Source organism: Mytilus californianus, unplaced genomic scaffold (genome assembly GCF_021869535.1).
Source record: "Mytilus californianus isolate M0D057914Y unplaced genomic scaffold, xbMytCali1.0.p SCAF_3, whole genome shotgun sequence".
Taxonomy (NCBI): domain Eukaryota; kingdom Metazoa; phylum Mollusca; class Bivalvia; order Mytilida; family Mytilidae; genus Mytilus; species Mytilus californianus.
This window is the reverse complement of record NW_026262679.1, coordinates 89829607-89854818: the sequence shown is the minus strand read 5'-3', so window position 1 is coordinate 89854818 and position 25212 is coordinate 89829607. Positions and strand designations below refer to the sequence as shown.

At 33.4% G+C, this 25212-nt stretch overlaps 1 protein-coding gene across 1 annotated transcript; it reads right to left on the bottom strand.

Annotated features, from left to right (window-relative positions):
• Window positions 1-460: 460 nt before the first annotated feature.
• On the bottom strand, window positions 461-24641 carry LOC127735353 (uncharacterized). The gene is made up of 5 exons (XM_052245515.1): window positions 24555-24641; window positions 21591-22155; window positions 10245-10414; window positions 5856-6073; window positions 461-683 (listed from the first exon to the last, which is right to left on the bottom strand). The coding sequence occupies exons 1-5, from the start codon at window positions 24639-24641 to the stop codon at window positions 509-511; spliced, it is 1215 nt and encodes a 404-aa protein (XP_052101475.1). The 3' UTR covers window positions 461-508.
• Between the last annotated feature and the right edge of the window lie 571 nt (window positions 24642-25212).

The window sequence follows — 25212 nt, the reverse complement described above, 5'->3', positions numbered from 1 at the left end:
TTCTGTTGCACCACTGTCCCAGGATTAGGGGGAGGGTTGGGCGCCCGCTAACATGTTTAACCCCGCCATATTATGTATGTGCCTGTCCCAAGTCCGGAGCCTGTAATTCAGTGGTTGTCGTTTGTTGCTGTGTTACATATTTGTTTTTCGTTCAATATTTTGTACATAAATTAGGCCATTAGTTTTCTCGTTTGAATTGATTTACATTTGTCATTTCGGGGCCTTTTATAGCTGACTATGTGGTATGGGCTTTGCTCATTGTTGTAGGCCGTATGGTGACCTATAGTTGTTAATTTCTGTGTCATTTGGTCTCTTGTGAAGAGTTGTCTCATTGGCAATCATACCACATCTTCTTTTTCATATTAGTTTAGTATGTATGCATGCATTGGTTCAATAATTTCGATAACATTAAAATTTCAAGGAACTCGTTTCATATGACTTTTTAAAAGCATAAACCAAATTGTCGATTCGGATGAACTCAATATTTATTTGAACTAATAAAGAAAAATTATATTTTGCATCTTTTTTTAGAAGCAACTACTCTGTCATATAATTTTGTCATTATTTTTATCATTTTAGTATCTTTATATTTTGGAAATGTCATGCAGTCACCAGGAAACATATCTAATTTGTTGCAATCTCTGTAGTGATGAAGGATAACATTGTGAGATCGTAGTGAGATCCTGTAACGAGAAAGAAAATACGCTGGTATGCAATAGAAATTGTATTAAAGAATACTTTCTAAAATTCGTAGCCTTTGTATCGTATTATTAAAATCTTTAAGAAAGAATAAGAAACAAGAACGTATGATATGAGCATTTTATTAAGAAATGTCGGACTTTTTTGCAGGAATAGCAGAACTAACCAAATAAGACTTGAGCACAATGCACTAAATACATCTGCCTACGTGGAAGCAGTAACACCAAAATACATCTGCCTATGTGGCAGCAGTAACACCAGGGAACATAGTGGACTTCAATACAACCTCATAAGCATAAATTTCTGTTTCAAACCGTTTGCCCAAAAAAAATGGTAAGAGCTAAAATATATTTTTTTTAGTTTTTGTAGCAAAAAAAAAATCATAAACTAAATTATTGCTTAAGCTTCTGTAATAAATTGAGACAACTATGACATTCTGTAAAAAGAGAAAAAAAATTCTAATCAAGTTCTTACTATTATTATTACGGCATGATTGAATTTCCTAAATAATCAAGTTATCGCTTGACTGATACGTTTATGGTATTCAACTGTTAAGTTTGTTACCTAAAAAGACAATATAATACTAGTTATTGCTTATGTAGCACTTGTATCTACGTGTTTTACACTAATCTTTAAAATGGCCAGTTATTGGTTCTCTCTTTGTTAAGTTTTAAGTGTCAATGCCTTCAACAACATATCGACATACAAAAATTCTAAATTATCTGATGCTACAATAGTCTGTGTTTTGAATTTAATACTCGTTGAATAGCATTAGAAAATTGAATTCAGTATATAACAATAAACTTTCGAGAGATACATTCAGATAACAAGGTGTGAGACAAATATAAAACTCTAAAACGTAAAAAGTAAATTTTGCAAGAAAACTTGATTACTGAAAGCTTTTTAAAATACGTTATTGCTATGCACATTTTTGCATGTAAAATATATAGGGGATCAGTCGATTACTTTTTGATTGTACAGGGAAATGGATTAAAAGGACAATGGATAATGCCACGCTTCCAATTCGTAGTTTTCCTACATTCCGAATACAAAAATAAGGAGAAGTGGTATGATTGCCAACGAGACAACTATCCACCAAAGTTTAAAGAAAACTTACGGTCTAATTTATAACAAAACAATACGAAAAACAAATATGACAGACATGAACCAACGACAAACACTAAACTGAAGGCTCCTGACTTGGGACAGACACAAAAGGAATATCACGTGTTTAAACATATTTGCTGGCACCAAACCCTCCCCCTTACCTGGGACAGTGGTATAACAGTACAACATATGCACAAACTATAAAAATCAGTTGAAAAGGGCTAATTCATCAGGTCGATACAAAGCAGAAAAATAACTTACAAAAAAATAAACAGACCGGACGTTGCAGGGAATTTATAAATCATTCACAACAAAAAAGACATAGATCTGAGAGTACTCGCAGTTACTGACAGCTAGTTCAAAGCCAAAAACAACTAATAAAATATCATGCATCTAAGACTAAAATATTAACCAGTCACTCGTACTACCTTACACAGACCAATCTGGTGACCCCTTACCACTTTTTTATATTTTTTTAAATCACTTAAACGGAATTGTTCACAGGAATAAAATATGCTCTCTATCATTGTGAAACAAAATTCTGTGAATTTCGAGAAATTTAAATCTTTTAAATTTTTAACATCACGCCCGTCAGCTTGGTACTCATATGATCTCATATGCATTTACAAATTTTGTTACCCTTCAGTCATTAGTAGTGTTATGAACTGAAACTCGGAAAAGCTCATTGCGTATTTTTCTAGTTGTAGACCTGTTCCACACTTCTCCATGCAGTCTCTTGATACACCTCGTTCGATATTTTTATAGAAAAAGAGTGATTTACTTGAACTTAAATCTATTAAGAGGTGCTATGTAATTGTAATTGTGTATTCTTTTGCAGGTGCAATTGTCAAAATTCGAATCTGTTCGTCGATACTTTCACTTTTCGGCGCAATTCTTCATGTTACGTTTTTCTTATGTATTATGTCATTGGTGGGTGGAGCCTGTTGTATAAATAACGAGTTTGCGTACATCGAGGAGGTTTTTCACATCACGTACAGAATGTTCGCTGTTTTGGAAAGATTAACAATCATATTTGCACTAAGCAAAATATTCAAAGCTAAGAAAGACACAAAATATTAGCTTCGGACAGAAATTGGTAATTGTCTGTTCTATCGTAGTAGGAAGAAGCGAACTGAGGGATATTGTACATAAGGCGTAGCCTGGAGGAGCGAAATAAATGTTATTTTACATTATGAGAAATGGAAAAGTTATATCAAAGTTTTGTTTGTGTGTTTGGTTTGTTTGTTGTTGGTGATATATTCAGGGAGTTTTGCACTGATACAGGCGGAATTTAAATGTGAATCATTTTCATTCGCCTATCAAAAATGCATTATGTATTGGTTTACATTACGCTAGTTGTGCATAACTTGTGTCGTTTCTACGAATGTCCATATTAAAACTATTTCATATAACATGCCCTGTGTGCAGCAAAATCGATATCAGACGGTTACATTATAAAAAATTCAAAGGTGACCTAGGACCACTATTTTTAAATGATTAAAAACTTATGAATTACGTGTATTTTTTTTTTCTTTCAAAATACATGAAAATAAAAGCATTGGTGTTTTCTATCGTTCTTGGAGGATATAGATATATGTTAAATGATATGATTTTCAGGCCCAGTTTACGTCTACATATTACCTTTTAAGCTTGAATATATAGATCTATTCAATATTGAAATTGTCGCTTTATCATTGACAAATTAATTCAGTCATCAGACGATTTTCAAAAATGTCAGAGTTCGTCCTACAAAAGCTTATAGATTACATCTTAGAATTAGAGGCTCAAAATTTTTCGTTTCACTGACACACATAGCGCAATACATTTTCAGAATTGTTATGATATTCTTGAACCAAATTCAAAGTATTTAAAAGCAGATGAATAGGGTCAATTTGTTCTACAAAAAAAAATATATACCTTGATTTTCCAAACTGCAACTCACATGTTGCTGTTATGTACTCCTAGGTGATATATCAATTATTGTTTGGAATATTACCATCTTATTTCAAATTACATTTATGCTGAAAAAAGTTTATAAAGCAAAGGTGCACGATTTAAATACAAAATCTGTCAAAAAACACTGATGAATAAATCCTCTAAAGAATTAATGGTGTCAGACCATTTAGATATCCCTTGATTATCGTCGAACGTTTAGGTCCAAATTGACTCCATCGTTGTTGTTTAAAACTTCAATGTTGATCATTTTCAATATCTACCAAAACAGGCGACAGTTTTTACATTTGTTTTGTCGGCGCTTATTCAGAGTGTCCAGTGGCGTAGCTTGCATGTATGCTCAGATGCTCAAGCATCCACATCATTTTGACAAAAAAAATAAAAAAATAAAATAAATATATAATTGCATATAATCGCATATGTTCGCAGCAGTAGGTCTCCGAATGTTACAGGGGTAAGGATATGAGAACAACGCCAAATCATTTCCGAAGCATGTGTTCTTCATTTAGTTTATGTAAACAAGATGGAAAAGCAGAAAAGTGTTTCGACTTTTTTCGTAAAAAGACTACGTCATCGGCTACTGAAAGCGCAGATGATGATGATACGCAGACCCGCGGACAAATTTCGTCTGAAATTGAGCCAAGCGGAGCAATGGCTTCAACATCTGACGAAGCAACAACGTTACCACCAAATAAACCACCATATCCTGATATCGCTTCCTGTGACATGAAAGACGAATTGATCAAAACTCAATTTGTGACAGAGTGCGATCATTCCTGGGCTTATAAATACCCGGTTCCATCTATGTACAAATTTTAATTTTATTTTCACAAGTTTTGGCAATATCACCACTAAAAAGGCTAAGTTATCATATTAAATCAAAAACCCCATGGGGAGACTCAAATTCCGGGAAAAGGGGATCACTGGTTCTTATATTCCAAAGTTCCATAAACAGAAATGCCACTGTAATGGGTCCGTTTTTGAGCTGTCAAATATAAAAGGGGGGTGCTTTTACATTATATATTTATTAATTGAATGATGGTAGTTTCAAGAAAACAATAAAATTCTATTGGAAATATATGAATTGTTGGTTATATTGAAATTCAAAGCTACACAGCCTCAGGTATGCCAAATATATATAAGTGACCCCCATGATTATTAGGGGTCTGGGTTTATGGGGAATGTGAGTATCATGTATTGAGGTTTGCTTTCAATTTCCAGCCTTCTTTTTGTTTGTATTTAAAAATATGGAATATATAATGGCACAATCCATGATTTAAAGTTTTGGTTAAATTGTAGTGTTATCTATGGTCGGGAGAGAAAACTGAATGCATTTTGGTTTAAAGAGAATCCATGGCTAAGACATTCGATGTTTACTGACGCACTCTATTTCGGAAGTTGTACTGTCTTCGCAGATAAAGGTGCCAAAGACAAACTGTTCATTAATCTGGTTACTGATGGGTTAATCTTTTAGGTATGTTACTCGTCACGAAAGGGACTGTAATTACAAAATTTGCATCTGTTAAGGGAAGAAAGCTGAACTTTTTGTTGTAAATAATCTTAAATTGTTAATTTGGTAAATAAATTATAATTGGAACCATATTCAATATTTTCAAGGCACTTATTTATGGAATCTAACTAGTGTCGGTTTTTACTGATTGTTTATCAGGTTTGCTCTAAATGCTTTAGTTTCAGAGATATAAGCCAAAACCTGCATTTTACCCCAATGTTCTGTTTTTAGCCATGTCGGCCATGTTGGTTGGCAGGCGGGGTCATCAAACACATTTTTTAAACTAGATACACTAATAATGATTGTGGCCAATTTTGGTTAAATTTAACCAAGTAGTTTCAGAGGAGAAGATTTTTGTAAAAGTTAACGGACGACGGACAACGACGACAGACGACGGACGCCAAGTGATGAGAAAAGCTCACTTGGCCCATTGGGCCAGGTGAGCTAAAAAAAAATAACAGAAGATGTTAAATGAGCAAGAAGTTTTGCTCTATAAAGAATAATGAATGGAAACGGGGAATGTATCAAAGGGACAACAACCCGTCCAAAGAGTACAATTTTTATCATGTTCTAGTTATTTAAATACCTTCTGTAGCCATCCTTTGACCATATTCGATGAGTATCAATTGTTTCTGTTCTGTTTGGCAAATAAATATTTTTATATCGATAAGCAAGAGGATATGTTCTTCTTATGTATTTACTGGTTATCAAAGGTTCTACTCCTGACACTCCCCAGTCCGTTATAAAGAATGAAACATTCAGGGTGAAAGCAGCAGCATCTGGATAAGACGGTAAGATCTCTGACTATAAATGAAATGGTAAACAAATTGATGAGGAGGAGGAAGAGGATGGCATATATAAAAAAAGGCAACAGTAAAATTGAAAATTGAAATTGGGAAAGTAAGTAGTATACCGCTGTTCAATAGACATAAATCGATTAAGCGAAAACAAACGGGTAACAAAATATACGGGTATTTTCTAGTAGTTCTATGTTAAAGGGACATGCTGTGTGCAAAAACAAAACATTGATCCGTATTTAAAGAGTGCTAGTTTGTATGGTAACAGTAAGCAGAAAGACATGTCACACCACCTTAGTCTTTTTGCTAACTTGTATGTCCTCTTACTAACTCCTGCATGTTGTGTTCGAAATGAGTTGCTGCTTGAAAAATGTTTTTGACAATTGCTATAATTCTACGTTAGCGGAAAGAAGAAAAAGGAAATAACGATAATATTCTGTCCACTCTCATTCCAAATAAAGTTGTTTCCAGAAATACAATTTACATCCGCTAAGGGTAGTTATGTTTTCTTCTATACATTTTTTTATATTGCATTGTTCATTTTTAGATACATAAATATATATTGAAATTTTAAATAAATAATTCCTCGCTACATTTCTTAAAATAACATCGTGGAATAGAGGAAGCTTACATTAACAAGATATTGAAATTAGTTGTATGCATTGTATGAAGATTTCCAACTTATCCTAGTCAGAGACTCGAGTTTTGACAAAACGCGCAAGCCACCAAATTAAAACAAAAACATGACAACAACACAAACTAAGAAACACGAGTGTATTCGGTTGATACCTTAATCATGTAAACAGAGGCGAAGATATCTAGGAGTTACTTATACAGCCTGTATAAGTAACTCCTAGATATCTTCGCCTCTGTTTACATGATTAAGGTATAAGTTATACATAATGTCAAAAACGACGAAAAAAATAACAATAGTCCTAAAACACTAAACAGAAAACTGAGGGGAGATCTTAGGTGTTCCGAAAAGGGCTGGTATTTCCATCTTCACCAGTGACATCCATCATATAATATGTTGAGTAATAACCGGTGATAAAAAATTTGGTAGTGGATTGTATTATGTCTCACATGTAACCCTTTCATTGACTATCGGTCAAGTCATTTATCTAACCCTTTAACTTCGCCATTTTTCACGAACAAAGAGAACCAAAGATGGTTACCGGTATAAAAAAAACCCAACACACATTGAAAAATAAAATTGCACAAAATGCAACACTGAAAACTAAATCAAAATGACCAAGAACTCTACTAAAACAATACAAAATGTCACCTTGAAGATGGTTTGTGGCTACGATAACTTGAACGTAACAGTGGTCAAATATATTCCATAATGGTCAACAAAATCATTATTCGTAAACTTTCGACAGAATGACTTTAACAGTATCATTACCCATATTCAGTTGCTTCAACAAATTAAACAACTGAAATGTTGACGCACATATATGTTTTTCCCGTATGTAATTTTGATAGTACATGTATATTGCAAAGTTTATAATTTAATGTCAAAATTTTAACACGTAAGCAAACGTTTCAATGGACCATGACTGAGGCATAGGGACAATTACTAATACTATAAATCGAAATGAAATGTACAAATGGTAATACAAGTCTATCCCAAATACAAATAACTTACGACAGTGATCTCATCACATATGTTAACGCTAGAAAGGTCATATCAAAGTCTCAACCCGCCTTCGTCGAGACGAGGCGACACAAAAACTAGAAAAAAACCTTGAAGACAATTGATGGGACTGCTCCTGCTGCTGCTTTTTGCAACTGCTGCTGCTGCTGACGATGATGAAGTGTGTTTAAGTTCCAATGGGAATTATTATACGACTATAAATTTTCTGTTTTCTAATGGCTAAACGCATAGGAAATCATCTTTGATAAAACGTTATATTCACAGCGGCAAAAATCACGAGAGGTTAATATAAGATTTGGTGTCCGTGTACCTAAATATAGATATTTCAAGGCAACGCCAATGACATAGGTTTATGACGTCAAGTAAATTCCCGTTTTTTTTCTTTTTCTTCTTGTTTTCTGTGTATTTTTTCTCTTCTTCTTTTTTTTTTTTGGCGTATATTTTTTAGTAAACTTTATTGAATATTTAAACTTATGAAAATTAGCAACTGCAAAAGCAGATGATATATTTTATATAAAAACAGGGAGCAGTTTTAAAAGTATTTTGAGCAAATACTAGAAAATTGGAGAAAGATAAAAAGTCATATAATAAAACAATTGATTAATTTTGATTTCAGTTGATAAAATGATTTATCAGCGCCAGAGATATGACATTCAACCTCGGACGTTGGACTCAGTGAATATCATATCTCTGGGGTTGATAAATCACTCTATCAACTTCATCAAAAGTCAATAATTGTATAATATTGCATATCAGTCCAAGAACATGTTAGTGTTATTATGTTGATATGCACTACACAAACAGGTTAAATCGTATTTTAGCTTGTTAGTTCATAAGGTAACCGCCCGCAGGATGGCATGCCATCCTAACCATTTACATCATTCTTACATCAAGCTGACATTTTTTTTTTGCTCTTAATCCTTCATGTAAATTTTGCGTGCTTAGCGGAAAGCAGCAAATACCAATTTTCCAGTCGTTGATCTGTGCTGGTAGTAGATCGAACGGATGACCTACTGCATTCGATACAAGCATGCTAGCACGTGACCACCGATGCTTAAAGCCTATTAAGAAAGAACAAATAATTATGCATAAAAGGAATAAAATACAAGCATGACTTCATACAGGAACTTCTTAGGAAGAGAGATAAGAAGTTAGCAATAACCTTTAACTTTACGTTCCGCTATATAAATGATGTTCTCTCACTAAATAATACAAAATTTGGTGACTATGTTGAACGAATCTATCCCATCGAACTAGAGGCAAAGGATACTACAGATACAGTTAAGTCTGCCTCATATCTTGACTTACATCTAGAAATTGACAATGAGGGTCGGTTGAAAACAAAACTTTACGACAAAAGAGATGATTTCAGCTTCCCAATTGTGAACTTTCCATTTCTATGTAGCAAAATTCCAGCAGCGCCTGCATACGGAGTATATATCTCCCAATTGATACGATATTCCCGGGCTTGTAATTCCTATCATGATTTCCTTAATATAGAGGATTGCTGCTCACAAGGAAGCTATTAAACCAAGAGTTCCAAATGGTGAAGTTGAAATCATCCATTCGTAAATTTTACGGACGCCATCACGAGTTTGTTGACCGTTATGGAATAACCGTTTCACGGATGATATCGAATATGTTCCTTATGTCGTAACTACAATACCTTTCCCTTTTCACGAATGTGACCTACCGCATTAGACTATTTACTGGATTTGTAATAACATAAGCAACACGACGGGTGCCACATGTGGAGCAGGATCTGCTTACCCTTCCGGAGCACCTGACATCACCCCCAGTTTTTGGTGGGGTTCGTGTTGCTTAGTCTTTAGTTTTCTGTGTTGTGTCATCTGTACTATTATTTGTCTGTTTGTCTTTTTAATTTTGGCCATGGCGTTGTCAGTTTGTTTTCGATCTTTGAGTTTGACTGTCCCTCTGGTATCTGTCGTCCCTCTTTTTTCAACGGTATGGTCGACTTGCATTAATCGTTGTTTCGTCTTGAGAGTATATTTCATTACATGAATATGGAATGCCTACATAAACAGTTACAGTTCTTTCATGTATATGCTTTTCAGTAGCTTTTCTTTATGATATAATATATAAAAGATTTTAAATAAATGTTCAATTTACATGACTTGTGTATATTTACATGACTTGTGTATATTTACATGGGTTGTGTATAACATTTTTTTTATGTTAGCTGTTTAATGTTAGAATAGCATTTTAGCACTTGCAAATTTATATCATTTATCCAGTGGATTTCGAACTCAACCTACGGAGACGTCAACAGCACACTTTATGGTCGTAAATAGTGTATACGGAACTGTCCGAAAAAGTCATTATTTTGTTACAGCAAAATAAAGAATCTAACATTCGTAAATTTAAACTATTCTTTTTATCATTTTTCTTCTTATTTGAAAATCTAATTTTGTAACTCCTTTTGTATTGTTTTGTTTTATCTTTCTCTTTTCTAGGTTAACAGTTTTAATCCTCAAAACATCTACTGTCTAAGTATAGTTACCATAAGTAATTTTGTGTATTCTGAAAATCTATCGTTAACGATGATTTCGTCAAAATCTATGATCGACACAAAAGCGAATCCCTGTAAGAATTCTTTACATGAATAAACTGCCACCTGTTCATCGTGAGAACTTTGATGGTAATGCCAGTGTTGCAATGTAAATCCTCTATCTAAAACACAAAAAGACAATCGATCAATAAGTTTGTTCAGTTTCCAGTAAACATACCTGTTTTCTATATTAATTTTCCACTTTTATAATATATTAATTGAGGGTTATGATGTCTAATTGGTGTATAATAAGTGGTAAATAGCAGATGAATATTAAGAAGAGGATATGTTAATGTAATATGAATACCACTTCTGATTGTACAATACCGACACTGAGCAGGATTTTTAACATGTTATTTCACAGGATAACAGTCCACAGAAAGTCATGTCACCCCAGTCGTTTACATTGTTTTGATTCTGATTTGACCAGCGTTTGATCTACCTACTAACTGTTGTGTGAAAAATTAAAAAAAAAGGTAGCAGAAAATAACCATGTTTCAAGTCTTTAGTTTCAACAGATCGGATATCGAACACACAAACACCCCCATTCGAGGCGAGTTCCTTACCATGAGACAACCGATGAGGCATAACATTGATTTACCTTTTGAAACATATTGAATTATGTCAATGATAATTTTATTTTTAACATTGCCATATGAGCGGGAGGTTTGGCTAGCCATAAAACCAGGTTCAACCCACCATTTTTCTTAAAATGTCCTGTACCAAGTCAGGAATATGGCAGTTGTAATCAAATAGTCCGTTTCTATGTATGTTGGCGTTTGTTTTTGTAGCAGTGCAGTGTTTCTGTTGTTCCGCTGTTTTCTTCTTATATTAGATTTGTTTCCCTCGGTTTTGGTTTGCAACCCGGTTTTGTTTTCCCTTAATCGATTTATGACTATTGAACAGCGGTATACTACTGCTGCCTTTGTTTAGATAGAGACAAGTCAAAACCTAGTACTGCCATCAGATGCTCCATGAACTCCATGTAAAAATAAGGAGATGTGGTATGATTGCCAATGAGACAACTATCCATCAAAGTTCAAATGAAGTTGATGTAAGCAATTATAGGCAACCGTACGTCCTTCAACAATAAGAAAACCCCATACAGTATAGTCGGCTATAAAAGGCCCCGAAATGAAAAAATATGAAATAATTCAATTGAGAAAACTAACGGCCTAATTTATAGCAACACAATTTTCAAAAAAACAAATATGACAGACATGAACCAAAGACAACCACTGAACTACAGGCTCTTAACTTGAAACAGGCACATAAAGAATATGGCGGAGTTAAACATGTTTGTGAGCGCTCAACCCCCCCCCCCCCCCTAACCTGGGACAGTGTTGTAAAAGCACAACATAAGAACAAACTATAAAAATCAGTTGTATTAATACAAAACTTTTCATTTCAATGGTTTAAAATACTCGCAGCTTGGCGGAACAAATGTAAACATGTACTAGCATTGCTTATTATTCACTTGTATATGTGCGTTACAAACTAAAGTGAGATACAATTCCGAAACTAACTTTTTTTAAATCTTGTTTTTGTAACATTGACCTTGTCCTATAACTTGTTGAACCCAAAATCAATATGCGTCTTTCTCTTCCGTATATCTTCTATTAAGTTGCATTCCAATTCGGAGTTTCTACTTTTTGTAAAAGTGACCTTTACTTTTGGACTATTGATATCTTCCACGGGAAGATGCGATTTGGGCTATGCCAGACGGTACAAATCATTGATCATCTGTGACATAGAAATTATGGAACGTATCCATGCTTGTCTGCGACACATATATTCCATAACGGTCAACCAAATTATCGTCGTGTCCTTATATTTTCCATTCAGAAGCTTTTTAGAAAACCAGACACCCTCGGTAAAGGAATTTATGACAGAAAACGCAAGCCCTGGAATACCGTAACAGTTAAGAGATATATACTCCATATTCAAAGTTCACCTGGAATGTTTCTACATAGAAATGGAAGTTCACAATGAAATAAAAAGAGAGGTGAAACCTACCAAAGGGATTTTCAAACTCATAAGTCGAAAATGAACTGACAATGCCATTGCAAAAAACGAAAAACGACCAAAAAAAAATCTACCACAAAACACAGTATAGAAAACTAAAGACTAGGCAAAACGAACCCTACCAAAAACCGGGGGTGATTTTTCTTGCTATGTTGACTTATAAAGAAGTTAACAATGACCGGACTTTGATCGCAACTTTTGACAATATGGCCGACTAGTACTATGTTGTTATTTGCGTCAACATTTTATTTGTTGAATCATCTAAACAAGGGATTCCTAATGGGTTAAGTTGAGGTCATCCGTAAGAACATTTTACGAATGCTATAAAGATTAGGTTGACTATTATGGAATATCTGTGTAGCAAGTGACTACTGTTGTGTTTCAATTTGTCGTAGCAACAATCTATTTTCAATACCTTGATTATAACTTCATCGAATGCGACTTATCAACGAACTTTTACTTTCCATTAGGATCACATGCAGCGGATGTCATTTTCTGAACAAGAAGCGGTCAACTTCAGGTGTATCCAAAGTGTCGTCTCGTTTTGTTTTAGACAATTTCTTTGTTGCTTTTGGTTCAGTTTTCAGTGTTACATTTTGTGCCAGTATATTTTTCATAATACACAAAAATGCTAATGGTAACTAAACTTAGAGAGAGTGCTTTGATGATTAAAGTGTCAACAGACCCTCATTGTAAATTTCTAGACAGTATAGACACTCTAGGCTAGGGATTCACTGCATACAATCGTTAAGTGCAATAAGTTTGAAAGTTTTCCGAGTTGTGGCGCAATTTTCTTTTTAAAGTACGGGAAACCTTTCGAATCAATCGGTTTTTATAATTACATGCATTGCATTCGGAGTCTTCAGCGCGTGCGTATGACACCTTCTTCTGTCATAAGTAATGGGTTTGACTAAATTTAAGCTACCAAGGAGTGAAAATTTTAAAATTCTGGATACATACAAACAACAACAAAAAAACCGAAGAGGTACAGTTTTTTTATTATTTTGTACATACTTTTTCTAATTCAATTTGTATGGTTTAATGGTCATTCATTTGACGCATAAAAGACGATCAGTTGTTCACACATTGTTGTCAATATAATGGAATTTTATGCGACTGTCATACAAGTGAGAGATTTAGCTAGCTATAAAACCAGGATTAATCCACCATTTTCTACATAAGAAAATGTCTGTACTAAGTCAGGAATTTGACAGTTGTTATCCATTCGTTTGATGTGTTTGAGTTTTTGATTTTGCCATTTGATTAGGGACTTTCAGTTTTGAATTTTCCTCGGAATTCGGTATTTTTGTTGTTTTACTTTTTTGTACAATATGCAAATTTAATCTTTTCTGCCTTTATAAGAATTTAAGGCAGTATTTATAAATTCTTGTTATTGTAATGTCGTAAGGATATCGATATCAAAGAGCAAGAAAATATTAAATAAGTTAAACTACGTTAAATTAGTATGAAACAGGTTTTACCTGATGAGCTCCTGAAGGTTATTTTCCAATTCAGATATACTAATGTGCGAGAAATCGTATACTTCTCAGAAAATCATCTGCTCCTTTGTGATGTTTTAAGGGAATATCCGAAAAAAGAAACAAAAATCCGAAAAGGGTTTTTCGACCGACATGTTGTCGCCACCATGTCGTTGAAGTTCTTTTGGTGTGTTAATGGTCATATTGAACTGACTATGAAGAATTCCGTAAGAGTCTGGTAGAATCTAGTGGTATTAAATTGGTTTAACCTATAGCTGTACAATGTAACCTAGGGAATGCAACCAGAGTATGAATATCAATAACCGATAACTAAACCATAGCTATTATCTATGGTATAATTTTCTCAATTATACCTTGGTTTTGTTGTATATGGAATTCGAAAAAAAAAAGAAAGATAGCAAGACCTGACCTGGCCGCGGCAGCCGTAATTTGTTGACAAAGGAACAACAAAGTCTGTGCGGGGCCACTCAGATAAACTGCCCGCTTTGCACCAGTTAATATAAATGAATGTATAGGGTGGGAATCGAACTCACGTATGCCAACTCCGTTGTCCTATATTTTTAAACGAACAAAAACAAAAAACAAATAAGTTTAAAAAAAATACAAACGTGTCAAGCTTTATATTGATATATAATTGTATACTGGAAAATATAAGTTGGTTTTCGGTTATTGAGATGTATACTTAGATTGTATTCTCATAGGCTCCATTGTACGGCTACATGTATAGGTTTAAAAACAATTTGCAGAGACAGATTTAGGAGGGACAGGGGGCACGCCCCCTTCTGGAATTTTATATATGATAAATGCATAGACTTTTTCATAAACTTTTGCTAGGTCCCCCCTTTTCAAAATCCTGGATCCGCACCTTTAACGAGGTTGCTTAAGTAATAACAATCATGTTGGACCGTTAAAATTAGAAAGCGGATCCTGAAATTAAAATTAGAAAGATGATACGGTGCTTTTTGTCCGACATTTGCTTTTTGTCCGGTGTTGCTTTTTGTCCGAGTTTTGATTATTGTCCGACACTTTTGCTTTTTGTTTGTTGCTTTCGGTCCGTTTAGCTTTTTGTCCGATAATTTTGCTTTTTGTCCGTTGCTTTCGGTCCGTTTTGCTTTATGTCCGATTATTTTGCATTCCGTCTGATACTTTTGCTTTCGGTCCGTTTTCCTTTTTTCCCGATGATTTTGCTTTATGTCCGATTTAAAAATTTGTATATGTGATATAGTGATAGAACCATCGGCCACCTGCAGCAAAACTGGCAACCCTAGTAAATTATAATTACAGTCGATCACATCAGTATGAACTAACAACCTCAGTATTGACTCTCTAGTGATTACTATAGGTGAACTACTTCGGTCACTCGGCCAACTAGGCCCAAAAGTTTAACACAAAATTTGTGAAGCTTTACACCAATGTTACAGGTAAGTGGGAGGGTTTGGTGCCAGAAAACATGTTTAACCCCGACATATATAATGTATGCCTGTCCAAAGTTTAAATCCTGCAATTAAATAGTTGTCGTTTGTCTGATTATCAAATTCGTTTTGAATTTTCTTTACACTTGTCATATTTGGCCTGTTAATGGTTGCTATATATATGCAATGTGGGCGTTTGTTCCGTGTTAAAGGCCGCACAACTACCTAACCATGGTTGCTTACGTCAACGCCATTTGGTCTCTTGTGGAAGGTTGTCTCATTGGCAATCATAAAACATCTTCTTATCTATATGGTTCATTCCTTCATTTTTGTCAACATTTATTTACGTTAATAATACCTGGTTGGGGTATTTTTTTATTTTCATTGAATGGTGTATTCATTTAGAGCTCGTTATACCGTATACGTCCAAATTAAAAAAAAAACATGTATATGTACATATAACATAACATATTGTATATTGCCGTAAAAAAAGTTTGGGTTTTCTCGCAAAGGTTTGTGTTATCTCGCAAACACAGATAGAAATATAAAAAAAGGATGTCTGACGCTTCCGTACAATTGACTAAAGAAAATGAGTGAATGTGCAACAATTCGCTCGACGTGCATGAATATTATTGAGTAACACGTGAGACCGCTTATATTTTTTATCTTGATATTTTAATTTTTAAATCGATTGTGTGCACTTGTTTCCTTTAAATGAGTTACTCTCTATCGCAAACAGCCATTTCCATACAGGGACCCTATTTCATGCGGGAATTGCTGGTAACAATAATATCATTTTTTATTGTTACCTCCAGTTATTGTTACCCGCAAAATATATTGAAGCAGGTACTGATCTAAATTAATGTTTGATTTGAGAACAATCTGATATAAATTTAAACAATTACATGATTATACTTCCAGTTTTATTTACCACTTTTTCCATAGGGGGTCGATTAAAAAAACTCTCAATTCTTAAGTATAGATACGAATGAGTAAGGTGTCCAATTTGTGATTGCATAGTTCATATCCTTTCAAGATTTTAATGATAAACTCCAACGGTTCCAAGATGCAAACTTTGTGCAATTATACAGAAGAAGTTCTTGTAAAAAAAAAGATATCACCTAAGAAGAATACAGCAGGGCGGAACAGTTTAGTATGTGGTATAGACGTACACATACGTCTCTGTATAAATAGATCTGTAGTTTGCAACATGTGTCTAAAGTGGTATCACCTGAAATGTTTTCGCCTCACAATGCTCCAATAGATTGCAGACTGAATGTGCAGGAAGTGCCACCAAAATAAATAGCTAAAAGAATTCTAAATATGTGTAAATGTGCTTTCAATTCATCATTGCTATATGTTCAATAAATAATTTTCTATACATATATATTTGTTCAAATATGTTAAACAACGTATGCGGAGCAATAACACGAAGACAGTACGAAGTATCAAGATACAAAACACAATAGACATAATTTGCAAATTTTATGTAAAATTTTGTAGGTAACAATAAAAAATGATGTTATTGTTACCTGCAATTTCCGTATGAAAATCCGGTCGCTGACCGGAAATACATTTAGGCATTAAGTCTCGGCAGTAACAATAATTAGTTCATATTGTTACTTTTTGCGGATAATCGTAGCCAGTGTCTATTGTAAAAGTTTGTTATGGGTTTCCTGTTCAAAAATATTGCCTAATTCTTTTGATATCTAACCCAAATCATTTTGTGGGAAAAATAAGCAACTAAATCGACTAGACTAGACTATAATAGAAAAAAATAGAAAAGACTAGACCATTATAGACTAGACTAGAATAGACTAGAATAGATCTAAACATAATAGAATAGAAAAGAATAGAATAGATGTAATAGACTAGACTAAACTAGACTAGAATAGACTAGAAATGTATTAAGTCTATAATAAAGAACTCAAGCTTTTTTTATTTTATCATTTCTTTATAATTCAGTTTTTTCACGAATACAAGTATTTTTGATATCCTATATGTCTAACTATTTTGTAGATTAACTCTTGAAATTAGATCGAAAAGTATGTAGATACCGAATTTAAAGTACTGACAGTTTCAATTCAATCAAAAGCTTTATTATACACGGCTCGGAGGGATTGTAAAAGGATTTCCAGATGAGTATAATGAACCGCTTGACCAAATCGTTTTGAATGTAAAATTTTAATCATACAACACATGTCAGTTTCGATTTTGACGGTTTCTATTCAAGAGAAATGCCTAAAAATAATCTTTAAAATAGTAACTATATTCTTAAAATTTGTTTCTGGATTTTATGTAAAGTATCGCTTGATCAAAACTTTTCAAATTTAAAAAATCAACTGGTTACTCTAAATGATCCTTAATTTTATGTTTAAATTGTCTATAATCAACATGTGATTTTAATCGCGATCATTTTGAAATCCCTTTTAATTCATGTACGACTTAGGCTTTAGGTAAAATTAAAACGTGTAATGGTTCATCCAAACTCATAGAAAGATTCTTGTGAAATTAATTTGCTCAGGATTGTAAAAAGTAAAATAACAAAAATACCGAACTCCGAGGAAAATTCAAAACGGAAAGTCCCTAATCAAATGGCAAAACCAAAAGCTCAAACACATCTTAAAATAATCGTAAATTAATATAAAAAAAAACATATAAAAGAACATTTTGATAAAATAAAAAAAAACTAACCCTTTGCAAGTCCACTTTTACCTGCGATTCCAGAAATCTTTCAAAACATCAGAATTGTGTAGTTTCTTGCGACCTCGAAATTCATGCTTACCCCCCCCCCCCCTCCTGAATCTCTATTGTAGCGTTACAGTCCTACAAATAAGAGATAAGTGAGTTCGCCTTATGTTTTTTTTTAACGTTGCACAGCATATCTAGAAGATCTAATTCCTTCAAAATTTTTTCGTCTTTACCGTGTCCGTCATCTATGTAAATGTACATCCATCGCTGTCGAAAAATCTTGTCTCATTGATGTTTCCGCTGTTTCAGAAGCCCGTGCTTATTTTAGAAAGGTAGAGCTTTGTGTGTAAGGCCCGAAAAGGATAATTTAACTGGTTCTTATCAACATTATTTTAAAGTAAACAAACAAACAATTTATAAAAAAAATAACAGGAAAAAGATGCGATAAGTTAAAACAGATATTCCATATTTTTTTGGACATTTTTCGGTTTATAAACCGTAAACTATACCATAGTTTTTGTTGAAATCCCTTGTAGTCCGGTCATTGTAAACTTTTTCATAAATATTAAAATAAGATGTGGTATTATTGCCAATGAGGCAACTCTCCACAAGAGACCAAATGAGGTAGAAGTTAGAAACTATAGGTTACCATATGGCCTTTATGATCAACAATGCGCAAAACCCATACCACACAGCTAGCTATTAAAGGCCCCGCGCGCGCAATGGCATATGTAAAAAAAATTCAAACGAGAAAACGGTCGGACTGATTTATATGCAAAACGATAAACGAAAAAGAAATATGATAAACGATCACCATTAAATCACAGGGACCTGGCTTTAGTCAACATAGCAAGAAAAAGATGATAAATAACACTTCTAAGTATTAAAAATCATAACAATATTATATCTCAATACATGCTTTTACGCCAAACACATGTTTTAAGCAAATTAAAACTGTACCAAACTCTTAAGGTAGACATTACCGGTGGTCAGTATAGATTTGTGGGATTTGATTAGGGTTTTTCTTGCAATCAAAAACATTGAACAACGTTTTCTGGATTGAAATACGACAAAAGCTTACCCCCCTCTTCCCCCATCTTGCGTTGAGGAGCAATTTAAAGATATTGACATCCTCAAGTACGACAAATTAATGTTTGGGTATTTTTATTGTCCAGCTCTGTCAATGCCCTTATGATTATGGACGTCACTTTTATCGTTTTTTGACGAAACTATACATAATGAATTTCCCCTGCAACCTTTCCTTTGTATCTGGGTTTATGAGTATGTATATTCATATGATTAATGCTACAAAGTTTTGGAATTGTGTGAAATGACCTTACATATTATATGATTTTAGTCGATATTGGCAATGTTTTAAGTTCTCTCCATTATTTGTCTTGGTCTTCAGTTTTTTATGTTGTTTCTTGCAGAGCGTTGTTTGTCTTTTCGTCGTTTTCGTTTCCTTGACAAATACGTTGTCGATTTGTCTTCAACTCGACTTCGAGTTTGAACATCCCTTTGATATCTTTTGCCTATCTTTTGTGGAAGTTTTCAAGTGTAGCACGCACCATTTATAACATCAAAATCCAAAACACTATGCTTATACATAACTCGGTTGATAATCTTTACAATTGATAGACGTGCTTTAAATTTTCCCCTTGACAACATATATGTACGTTTCGGCGATAAAGTGTATCGACAAGTAGTAGGTATTCCTATGGGCACTAACTACGCCCCTTTAATATCAGATTTATTCCTGTATTGCTATGAATCTCAGTTTATGACCAAACTCAGTAAAGACACGTCATTGTTACATTTGGTTGATACATTCAACAATACCTTCCGTTATCTGGATGATATTTTTTCGTTAAATACTAGTAATCCAGAGTTCTCTAAATATACTACCGAAATTTACCCAAAAGAACTTTCTTTAACTAAATCTAACATAAACAGCAGTAATTGTCCTTTTCTAGATTTTTGACATTTCAATCTCTAAAGGAAAACTCCATACTAAAATTTACGACAAAAGAGACGACTTTTCATTCCCTATTGTTAATTTTCCTTTTTAAGACGGCGATGTTCCTTTGACTCCATCATACGGTGTTTATATATCCCAACTGCCCGTGTGTGTAGTGATGTCATAGATTTTAACGAACGTAGTCAATGCATCACTGGTAAATTATTAAGTCAGGGATTTCGTTACCATAAATTACGTAAAACTTTTACTAAATTCTTTCATAGATACAAAGATTTGATTAGTAAATTTGGCTGTACCTGTAGAAAACTGATTAAAAACGGTATTTCACATCCTAAATTTTACGGTAATATTGTACTTAAAGCGCGGAAATCACTATGTGTTCCGTGTAAACTCATCGAACCTTTAAACAAACTTATTAGTAAAGGTTATCTTATCAATGTTGTAATTAGATCTTTGAATATAGTTTACAATGGCACTAATGTCGATTTTGTCATCAGCAAATTAAAACATAACTAAATTTGTATTCTTTTCAAACGGGATGTATAAAGACACACCCACTTTCATTATGATCTATTAAGAGGTTAACTCCTAACTATCCCACTTCCTGTCGATACATTTATTTTTGGCATTGCACAAGTCATGTCTTCTTTGACTGTCCATGACGTTAAAATACTAACTCCCTGGGATGTGTTTTAGTTGATTTTAGTCTCTGATACATGATTTTTTATTATTAATTGTTTTTGGCATTTAACTAGCTGTCAGTAACTGCGAGTACTCTCAAATCGTACTTTCTTGTTTATTTGACCTGTAGATACTATTTGTAATGTTTTTTTTATTTAATGTTTACTTATTCATGGTTATATCTGGTCTATATACCAGCTTTGATAAGTGTTTGGTATTACTAAAAATTTTCACTTCTTCGTAAAATGAACATCAAAATTATTTATTTGTAAAAATATTTCCTTTCTCCATTTGAACTGTACACGTATACCTAACAACAAAATTATTTTCATTTACTTGTGTTTAAAGTAATTGCAAACGGCTGTTGTTTTTGTTCAAGCATATTGTTTTTTTTAAATTGTTTAACATTTCACAGCGGTATAACATGTTACTTTAATTATTCTTCCATTAGTTTATTTATTTTGTATTTGCATTGTATCATAGATCAAATTTATTTGTTCAGTGTGTGTTGACTGGTGTTAATATGTCTTTTGATTGAGTTAAGCCATTTCAATTAATATTTTATAGTGTGTCTTTCTATGTTGTGATGTTACACTATTGTTTCAGATAAGGATGAAGGTTTGGTACCATTTTAACGTTTAAACCCGCTGCAATTGTTTGCACCTGTCCTAAGTCAAGAATCTGATAATCAGTAGTTGTCGTTTGTTGATGTGGTTCATAAGTGTTTCTTGTTTCTCGTTTTTTATTTAGATTAGACCGTTGGTTTTCCCGTTTGAATGGTTTTACACTAGTAATTTTTGGGGCCCTTTATAGCTTGCTGTTCGGTGTGAGCCAAGGCTCCGTGTTGAAGACCGTACTTTGACCTATAATGGTTTACTTTTATAAATTTTGACTTGGATGGAGAGTTGTCTCATTGGCACTCATACCACATCTTCTTATATCTACTTAATTTGAAAGTGATAATTAATTGAATAAAGTGTGGTCGTATTTAAAATATTTTTCAAATACATACCTAATTTCCCGGGCATGTCATTTGGAAAAGAAATGAGTGTTGTAATCCCTTCTCTTTCATAATATCTCAACACTTTATAAGCATCTTTATTTAAGGATTGTAGAGATATAAGAACCATATCTACACCCATCATTTTTTGATATTCGAACCACTCAATAAGGTGTAATGGATTTAGATAATTGTAGGCTATTTTTGCACATATGCCGAATCCATTTTCTTTTATCTCTGGATATAACACAGGATGAAGATTGTAAGAAATACTACATGATTCTGTTTTTCCTACTAATTGTATATTTACCATTCTAAAACCAATATTTTGTACAGAACATTGAAATTGTCTCGCTATCAAGTCAGCCATTTTACTGTTATGAGTGTAGGTCTCTTTCACGACGGCATTGACACGATGAATAGGTGTCCCATGATATCCATATATACAACAGTCGCAATTGGAATATTTAGAGCCGTCTAGAACGTTAAGAACAATATTTTCTATAAAACTAAGTTTTGTCTTTGCTTGTGCTACTGCAGAGAATACATGCACAGTTTCATAACACGACTCAATATTCTGAAATGATACAAAATATAGTTATCAGTAAAGTTTTGTGATATTTTTTTAAAGGAAATAATACACATTGAAATATTTTCAAGTTTCATTGTTTAACTAGGTGAAAGTGAAAAATGTTTATAGAGAAGATTGATTAAGAACTATAAAAACACGTAATCTATGGCTGTCTTCATGTATATGAATAAAAGGAGATGTTGGGTATACGTCAATAAGACATTATTAACCTAACGAAAATATCTGGCGGACAACATTAAGTATACAATAATAGACAGATGTTTATGCAATATTACAAGCTCTAAATCGTCCAGAATCTGTAAAAATTGGAAAGTTTAACAGAAAACATTAAAAATATATGCCATTCAAACCTAATTCTCAAAATGACGATAAACATAAAGATATGATATACAACAAGGCTCCTTACTTAGAACTGGCATACGCAAACGGGGCGTTATATTTTTTTTTATTATTATTCTTTGGTGTTGTTTACAGATATTTGAAAGTCTTCATTAAATCAAGGATTTGTATAGTGAGATATCTTACTATATAAATCCTTGGTTAAATCTATACCAGTATTTAGTGGGTTAGAGGCGATTAAAATCTGGACTTTTCAAGAAACCAATCTATGTGTTTACCTCTATACGCCTTTTACATTATATAAATATAAACACGCCTGATTGCTCTGTTTTATTATTGTCATACATGCTGGATTTTTACAAGTCCGTTTCCCAAGAAATTAGTATGACGGTCGATTGGAGTAAGAAGGGGGCAGTAGGTATGGGCTCTTTCATCATACCTTATGATTTGTTATTTTTTCTCACTTTTCTTGTACATATATTACATTGGTCTTATCTTATTGATCTTTCCCTTCGGTAGGCCCGAGAACGCAGATATTTCGTAGTGTATTTCTTTTAAGCAATAAATTTTAAAAATCGCACAGGTCTGCTCTATCTCAAAAATATTTGTACAGTGTAGTGTACTAATTTTGAGACAGATTATATCAAAATCATAATAAATGGAGAATGTGTCCCCATGGACACAGATGATGCCCCCGCTTGCATACAACATTATAAAGGGACATAACTCAAGAACGATAAAAGTGACGCTACCAAATTTGTACTTGATCTGAGTTTTGTGGTAATTAAGTATTGTGTATAGGTCTCATAATGTTTGGTTGGGACGGAAACTAAATATTTTGCAATTTTTCGAATTATAAAGGGGCATAACTCGATAATGATTAAAGTGATGCCACCAAAATTCAAACTTGATCTGTGTTTTGTGGTAATAAGCATTGTGTATAAGTTTAATAACATTTGGTTGAGGCAAACTCAAGTTAGAGAACGGAAACTAAAAATTTTGCAATGTTTCCATTTATAAAGGGGCAAACTCTAGAAGGGTTAAAGTGACACCACCAAAATTCAAATTTGATCTGTGTTTTGTGGTAATAAGCATTGTGCATAAGTTTCATAACATTTGGTTGAGGCAAACTTAAGTAAGAGAACGGAAACTAAAAAATTTTGCAATTTTTCCATTCATAAAGGGGCATAACTCTAGAACGGTTAGAGTGACGCTACCAAAATTCAAACTTGATTTGTATTTTGTGATAATTAGTATTGTGTATAAGTTTCATAACATTTGATTGAGGCAAACTTAAGTAAGAGAACGCCGTTACGGTAACTAAAAAATTTGCGATTTTTCCATTTATAAAGGGGCATAACTCTAGAACGGTTAAAGTGACGCCACCAAAATTCAAACTTGATCTGTGTTTTGTAGTAATAAGCATTATGTATAAGTTTCATAACATTTGGTTGAGGCAAACTCAAGTTAGTTTGTGTCTATCTATTATAATTTCCACGAAGATAATAGGCAAAATGAAAAACAATAAATAAAATTCGTCGTGTAAGGGCAATAACTCCTATAAGGAGTCTTCCTACAGTTCTGAAGTCAATGGACAGTAGGTAGATCTCATTTTTCTTCAATACTTTTTCCCCCGTCAGATTTTCTCTATCTATTGTGGGTTTCAAGTGCTATATTTTTAATCATGTCGGCCATGTTGGTTGGCAAGCAGGGTAATCGAACACTTTTTTTTAAAGTAGATACCCCAATGGTGAGTGTGGCCAAATTTTGTTAATTTGGCTCTGTAGTTTCAGAGAAGATTTTTGTAAAATCAAACGGACTACGACGGATGCAAAGTCATGGCAAAAGCTTACACTGGCCCTTTGGACTAGGTGAGCTAAATATACTTTTAATGACTGGTACTGATGAAGGGTATTTGTTTTTCGGAACTTTTTTTTTTTCAATTCGTATTAACGTCGAATTTCTGTGATTTACGTGTTCATATTTTTGTTGCATGTGTGTATGTGTCTTGCTTTTGACAATTATTGATGAAGTAGATGCATTACCTTCAGGAAGCGTCTTTTGCAAATCAAATGTAAAATCAAGATAATCAGAAAAATGCACAATAAGCGCACTATCCTTGTTCTTTTCATTGTAGATGTTGACGTTTAGTTAAAAAAAACATGTGTTTCCTTCAAATCAATCAAGCAAAACAATACAGTTTTTGAATTATAAAAAAAAAATCTATGAATTGAGTATTACATTTAAAAATTCAATCTAAACATTTGGTATTTAAATTTAAAGATTTACACATGTTAATAGCATACCGTTCGGACCACGGTAGCTTGTTGATATTGCGTTATTATATATATGGTAGCACTTACTAAAGCTCTCGGTAGAGACTGCCATAGTTTGAAACTGTCTAAAACGTATTACGAACGTGGAGCCGTCAAAAAATACCTAACTTTTAAACCACGTTAATGTTAACATTTTATACCGGCGTTCATTTTTAGAAAATCATCAATTTTCGGCATACCTATGTTAAAATTTAATTTCAATAAAAACTGCCGTTTCATGTATTTGAGTGAAAGTTTGTATACGTAGCATTTATAAGTCTTTACATCAATAATAATAGTGATGTTCATCTTTAATAAATTACGTTATAAGTGTAAATAAAATAGAGAATGGAAATGGGGAATGTGTCAAAGAGACAACAACCCGACC